Below are 7,589 nucleotides of genomic sequence, written 5' to 3'. Positions count from 1 at the left end.
GAAAAAAAACAAATGGTCAGGGAATGGAATTCCTACTAAATGCTTACTTTTTAATAAACTGTTTGGATATGTTCTGTTCTAAATTCAAGTAGGGCACTTCTTGCATTGTTCAGTATGATTTTCCTGTTTATTTACCCTCTGTGGAGAGCCTGAAGGTTGTTGCAAAATGACTGATACAAAGGAAGATTTAAATGTGAATCTTAATTTCATTTCCCTTCCTCCAGGCACAGTTTAACATTAAATGAATCCATCTTCCATTTGCTTTGCAAGCCCAAGTATTTTGTTTGTGGAAAGTCCAAATTTTGAGTATTTTACATCTTTGAAAGATCAGAAGTATCAGAAAGAACAGAAAATCAGCACACTTCCTGTCTCCCAAATTTTAGATAAACTATATGAGGAAAGGGGCTGACAAATAACGTCATTTAAATAGCTGACAATACGAAATATTCTGCAAAGTGTATTAAAGAAGGATTAATTATTTTCTATATTCTATGCCTGGATTTTCTTATTCCTAGCATTTTCCTGCAAGATTAAAAATATCAATGCAGATAATTTTTTGTTTGTTTGACTATCTATGTCAGGGGTGTCAAACTCAAGGCCCAAGGGCTGGATCGAGATGCATAGATCTAGCCCATGGGGCTGCCCTCGAAACAGCGAAGGAACGGCCCACGGTGTCTCTGCCAGCAAAAATGGAGCTTGGGTAAGGCTGCAGGAGACCGTTGTGGCCAAAAATGGGGCTCGGGGGGATGGGTTGCATGCGGTCCCCCCACACTCCATTTTTGCTGGCAGAGGGTTGCAGGAGGCTGTCGCAGCCGAAAACAGAGCTCAGGAGCCCGTTTTCATTGGCAGAGCACTCGGGCCACCACAGGTGCTTCTCACACGAGGTGCTTCTGACCTCAAGCTGGCCATACCCACTAGCCACACCCTCCCGATCCCCCCAAAATCAAACAGAACCCTGATGTGGCCCTCAATGAAATTGAGTTTGACATCTCTGGTCTACATTGTTTACTCAGAATTCTGTATATTCTATCAGGGGAATCTGTTTAGACTACCTAGATTAAACACAACTAATTTACTACCACATCTTAGCAATGGAGGAGGAAATTCTTGACTGTATTTAAGAAAAATAATTCAGCTAGCATCAGGGGTGGGATTCTACCAGTTTGCACCTATTCTCTAGAACAGGTTGTTAACATTTTAAGTAGTTCGGAGAACCAGTTGTTAGAAGAAATTACTGGCCTAATCCTGTAAGGAAGGCAGGAAGGAAATATTCTGGCATTGCTTACAGAAACAGCCTCTCCATTAACCCTTATTACATTCTTGGCAGGACTAGGCTTCCTCTCTCGGGAACATTTCCGGAGTTTTTTTTTCCTCCTTTGCTGGTGCTTTGCTTGTGTGGAGTGACCATTCAAAGTTACAATGGCACTGAAAAAAGTGACTTATGACCATTTTTCACTTATGACTGTTGCAGCATCCCCAGTCATGAGAGGCCAGGCAAGATGCGTGCCTCGATGTGAGTGATTGATATTGAATTGGCCATGCCCACCAACTAAGCCATGCCCACAGAACCAGTTGTTAAAAAATTTGAATCCCACTCCTGGCTAGCATGTTTAATAAATGCTTATTAACTGCATAGCAGACAACCACAAATGAAAGCTCTATATAGAAACTCTTCTGCAAAAATGATTACTTTTATGCACTGCTGTGATGAATTTGGAGAAAATCCCAGAGCTGGAGTAAACCTGTTGTTTGTCTGTGGTTTTGTTCATTTTCTATTCTTAGGTAAGTAAGCAAAAAAATGCATATCTCTTTCAATAATGTGGCATGATGTACAAAGAAGAATTAAAACAACAGAATTCAAATATTGTGCTAAGCCATAATATGATTTGATTTTGACTTGACAAATTGTATGTACTCTGTCAGTATAGTTTTAAACCATGGTTTATAGTTTAGCATGTTGTGCAGATTTAGCCAATTGCAAATTAATTAATAGTTAAAACAACCTATGAATTAATACTATGCATGAATCCAGTCTCTGAAAAGTTCAGTACTTTTGCATATTCCTCCTGTTGCTGCTAAGTTACTGGACCAGTTAAGAGCAATTAATGCAATATTATTGAATCAGAAACATCAAGTTCCCTTGCCTATAATATCTTCTCTCTCAATTTAATCCAACTTTTTATTATACTGTAGGCTTTTGTTTTAATTTTGTAATTGTGTTACTTTGTAATGGTTTGTTTCCTTTCACCTTCAAAAGTTTTGCCAACTCACTGCTTCCAGTTACTTATAAAGTAATAAGGGTTTGTTTTTTTAAAAAAAGAATAAATAGCAGCCTCCCCTTGTTTAAGTTTCTTGCCTATAAGTCTACCACCCATGCAGTTCAGGTGATGGAACACTTCTATCCTTTTGCTCATTTGGTCTAAAATAATCTTTTAAAAACTTATACATAGCTATCAAATCTTTCCATACTTACCTATGAAAAGAACTTACCTTTGACTGCTCTAAATTTCCTATACATCAGTTTCAATCTTAGTTTGCTTTCCATTCCAGTTAAAATGTTCTAATGATTTATCTTTCTCAGAGTGAAATATCTCCAACAATGTATTTAGACCAGGGTTTTTAATTATAATTCAGATTACCATAAAATAATTAAACAGTTCACATATATTAACCCATATTGTGATTTGTCCATTTATGACTTCCATGTTGTGTGAACATGTAGTGCAAACATAGTTTCTTTTCATTCTTACCATGGAAAATGCAATGATGCAAACTGTCACATACTTCTTATGGGTAGTACAGATAGTTCTCGACTTAGGAGTAAAAATTTGGGCTCAATAGTGGTCATAAGTGAGAAATTTGTTGAGTTTTGCCCCATTTTATGACTTTTCTTGCCACATTTGTTAAGTGAATCATTGCAATTGTTAAATTCAGACGTTGTGGGTACTTCATCAACATGTTTTTTAGAAGAGACTGAACAGTCAGTTGTTTGAAATGGTATAGGATCTCCTACTTAAGCAAGGGGCTGGACTAGAAGACCTCCAAGGTTCCTTCCAGCTGTATTCTGATTCTGAAATTAGTTACACCATAGTTAAATAAATCTGGCTTTCCCATTGACTTTGCTTGTCAGAAGATCACAAAAGATGATCACATGGCCCTGGACACTGCAATCCAGAGGTGGGATTCAAGCGGTGTTATCACCGGTTCGGTGATTATGTTTTGCATATGCATGCACACTTTGCACACATGCGTGTAATACACCTAAAGCTGTGGCGGCTGGACAGTTGATAAGCACAGCATGCAGGTGCACAACGTTTGAAAAAGCACTTTTTTACTGCTTTTTCAACCTCAGCTGTGCTGCACAAAGCAGCTGAGGTTGAAAAAGAGGGAAATAAAGGACAGGTAAGAGCCCAGGCGGGTGGGCCAAACAGCAGCAAACACAGAACCAGTCTGCTGCTCTTCAGAGCTACCAGTTCTATAAAGCCAGGCAGAACCAGTAGCATTCCACCCCTGCTGCAATGGTTATAAATGTGAACCAGTTATCAAGGATCTGAATGTAAATCACATGACCATGGGGATCCTCCAATGGTCTGAAAAATGGTCACAAGTCACATTTTTCAGGGCCATTGTAACTTTGAATTGTCACAAAATTAACTGTTGTAAGTTGTGGACTACCTGTACTTGGTTTTAAAACACTATCCTATAAATGTTAAAACCAATGGCACTTTCAAAAAACCTTGCTGAGAAAACTCCAGGGACTTTTTTTGTGTAGTTCCCCAGGAATCAAAGGCTGTCTAAAAGGCAGAAAAAGAACTAAGCCGGAATTCCACAGAGAGCACAATTTAAACAACCACAGTTTAGTAAGGTTGTGAGAATCCAGTCAGTGGTTGGATTTATCTAATATGAATGGTAATTCCAACATAACATGCTTTATCGTTTCAGATTAATCCTGAAAATTGGATTGACTACGCCATGGTCAGGTTACTCTTAAGTAATCCTGTTTGATTGATTCCTCAAAAAGTTTCTCGCTTTCCACACCAAGAGTCCTTCCTTCCTTCCCACTTAACGGCCACACCTGAGCAGCAGGCGAGGCGCCTCTGCTCGGAAGCCTCCTGAACAGCTGGAGAAATGACGCGGCCGGATATGCAAATCCGGGTCATGATGTAACGCGCCGATGATGTAATTACCGAGAAAGAGCTGGCGCTGTACCCCAACCCCGCCACTCCGCTCCTACACGGAGTCTTGCTTGCCATAGAGATGCGCCATGCCAGTTCCAGAGCGTCGCAAACAACCCGGAAGTCGGCCTCGGATAGTGGAGTTCTAACGCTCTAGGTTGCGAAGGGGGTGGGGGAGGGCGGAAAGAAATAACAATTCTTTTCCACCCCCTCACCGTTAAAGAGCTGAAGAATGGCGCAAACGGAGTGAGTGGTTTCTCTTTAAGGGCTCTAGGCGTGGAGGTGGGAATTCCCGAGGAGGTGGTGGTGGTTGTGGTTTGCGCTGGGTGAAAGGCCGCGAGGCTTCCACCCCATCATTAGCCTAAAATAACGTGAGGGTAAATCCACGCCCTTAATGGAATCCCCCACAGAGCAGTCGTTCTTATATCGTGTCATTTCCTCCCCCCCCCCCGGGCCTTTCCAGATATGGGAGGTTACGATCCCACCTGCCATCCTGGCCTTTCCAAGCAGGTTTCTTCTTTGAGTGACACACGTACGACTCTCCTGACACCTCGGCTGTCATTGCTGATGGGGAGACGGAATCGAGCCCGTCTGAAGAACCTCTGATTGGGGAAGGCTGGGGAGGGGGAGGGGGGGAAGGATGATGCTGTCTCGTCCCCTGCAGATGTAAACAAGAAATTGAAAGTCTGTAGAGATTCTCACAGTCATCCAGGTCAGGGGTCTTCAACCTTGGCCAAATCAGGAATTCTGGGAGTTGAAGTCTGCCAGGCTTAAAGTGGCCAAGGTTGGAGACCCCTGATCCAGGTCATGGTTATCCCAAAGGTGTGGTTTTTTTTCCCCCAGGAGGTAACTGGACTTCCTTGTTTTTTCTTTTGAAGACCTTTTGTCCAAGAAGCTTCTTCAGCTCTGACAGGATAATGGGGAATGGAAGGATTTATATTACTTACAGACAGCTGGTAATCTGCATCCTTTTTGAGCAAGGGTCTTTGAACTTGGCAACTTTAAGACTTGTGGACTTCAACTCCCAGAATTCCCGAGCTAACATGACTAGAGGAGGAATTCTGGGAGTTGAAGTCCACAAGTCTTAAAGTTGCCAAGGTTGGAGGCCCCTGTTTTAGAGGGTTGTTGAAGCACTTGGAGGTTTATCTTATGAGCTTTGATGGCACAGTGGTTAGAGTGCAGTACTGCAGGCTACTTTTGCTGACTGCAATTTGGCAGTTCGAATCTCACCAGGCTCAAGGTTGAGTCAACCTTTCATCCTTCCCAGGTGGATAAAATGAGGACCCAGATTGTTGGGGGCAATATGCTAGCTCTGTAAACAGCTTAGAGAGGGCTGTAAAGCACCGTGAAGCAGTAGATAAATCTAAGTGCTATTGTTATTGCTATCTGTGTCCTCAGAGTCACCTGAGTAATGCTCCTAGTTCCTGTAATCTGCAATTTTACCCTCTGGAAATCCATTCCTACTCCCACACCATTCAAGGGGTGTTCATCCCAAATTGTTAAACTAAAAGTCTGTAGAGATTCTCAGTCATTCTCAGGTCATAATTGTTCCAAAGGTGCAAAAAAGCATCTTTGGGAGAAGAAGTTGAAAGGGGTCTTCAGTGTTGGAGGTGTGGAAGGCTGAGTCATTTCTCAGGCAAGTTTCAGGAAATGTAAAAGTTAATCTATTGATTCCTATGGAGATTCTCAGTCATCCAGGTCGTGCTGCTTTTTTTTCAAGGGGCAACTGGACTTTTTGGTTTGGGTTTTATTTTCTTTGAAGACGTTTCGCTTCTCATCCAAGAAGCTTCTTCAGCCCTGAAGTCCAGCTGCCTCTTGAAAAAACATCTTTGGGTTAAGCTATTGATATATGAGAGCCAGTTTTGGCCTTGTGGTTTTATCAGCAAAGTCAGAGACTCTGAATTCAGGTCCTGCCTTAGCTATCTGTGAAAGCCAGCTGGGTGACCTTGAGCCAGTCACACACTTTCTCATGGGGTGGTTGTGGGGGAAATAGGAGTTACTGAGTTATTTGTAAAAATAATAAAGGTGGGATACGAATAAATAAATATTGACCATGATATGATAATTATTTGTAAGCAGAGCAACCTAAGTGGAAGAGGAAAGATATATTGCCAGGTTATGAAAAGAAAGTTACAATAAAACTTACAGGTTACAATGATAATTAAAAAAATAGAATCCTGTTTTGCTTATTGGATATTAGCGTAAGAATTATAGCATTACTTCAGACTTTGCATTAGTGGAAAAATATGAACAAACACAATTGGTCTTATATGAAATGTTTCCCTCATTTTTTATTGTTAAAAATACTTGGTATTTTTATATTGAATGTGGATATATGGATATGTTTGGGATATCAAAGGTATCATAGAATTGAAAACTGAAATTTGCCAAACAAAACTTTATATATAAATATAACTACCAGCACAGAGAATAATATACTTATTAGTCTATGGACCTAAATAAAAAAAAGTTAGTTTGGTGTAGTGATTAAGGCACCAGGCTAGAAATTGGAATATTGTGTATTCTACTTTTGCATTAGGCACAAAGCTATCTGGGGTGACATTGGGCCAGATATTGTCCCTTAGCCCTAAAAAGGAAAACCACTATGCAAAAAACTACAAGGACCTGTCCAGGCAATTGCCAAGAGTCCGTTTGTGGAGACATAAAACAAAGATCAATAAAATAAGGGTAGCTAATCTGGAGTCCTCTATATCTTTTAGTTGAAAAAATATTTGCTTGATTTGGGGAATTTTTCTCCAAAATATCTACGGTAGAAGATGCTAGGTTGTCTATCCTTCCACAAACTGTTCTCAACATTGAATGAATAAAATGAAATAATTAATACATTAATTATCATGAATAAGAGAAGATAATTTTGACCTTAGTGCCTTGAGCCCAAATCAACACTTTGTTCATCCATGGATTGTCCCCAGTTGACCTCATGTACTGTATCAGAAATGTGATTTGCTTGCATGCCAATTGCTTTTTATTCAAGCCATGATAAAAGAAGCAGACTTTCAATGCAGAGAAGTGTTTCAGGTTCAAGAATATCCCATTCTTTTATTTACTTCTGTGCTAATGTCCCAAAGGTGCTTTTTCAAGAGGTAATTGGACTTTCTTGTGTTTTTTTTGACGATGTTTAGCTTCTCGTGCAAGAAGCTTCTTCAGTTCTGACTGGATGATGGGGATGTTTCTTGGATGAGAAGCAAAATGTCTTCAGAGAAAAACAAGAAAGTCCAGTTGCCTCTTGAAAAAAGTACCTTTGGGACAACCATGATCTGGATGACTGAGAATCTCCATAGACATTCAGTGCTAATGTTAAAAATCAAACTATCCTCTGCGTTAGAAGAGGATACAAAATAAAAAATAATTATCCATGTTTAGAGGGGGATGTAGATTAATATGTGCAGTTAG

General features: G+C 40.4%; 1 protein-coding gene across 1 annotated transcript in view; it reads left to right on the top strand.

The window, feature by feature from the left end:
- The first annotated feature begins 4,090 nt into the window (after window positions 1-4,090).
- SLC9A8 (solute carrier family 9 member A8) overlaps window positions 4,091-7,589 on the top strand; it is a 51,257-nt gene continuing 47,758 nt past the window's right edge. Inside the window, exon 1 of the mRNA XM_026697496.2 lies at window positions 4,091-4,421. Within this exon, the coding sequence (XP_026553281.1) occupies window positions 4,408-4,421 (14 nt within the window). The 5' untranslated portion in view covers window positions 4,091-4,407. The remainder of the gene's footprint in view (window positions 4,422-7,589) is intronic.

This window comes from Pseudonaja textilis, chromosome 3 (genome assembly GCF_049901715.1).
Source record: "Pseudonaja textilis isolate UNSWEBS1 chromosome 3, rPseTex1.2, whole genome shotgun sequence".
Classification (NCBI taxonomy): domain Eukaryota; kingdom Metazoa; phylum Chordata; class Lepidosauria; order Squamata; family Elapidae; genus Pseudonaja; species Pseudonaja textilis.
This window is presented reverse-complemented; position numbering and strand designations above follow the sequence as displayed.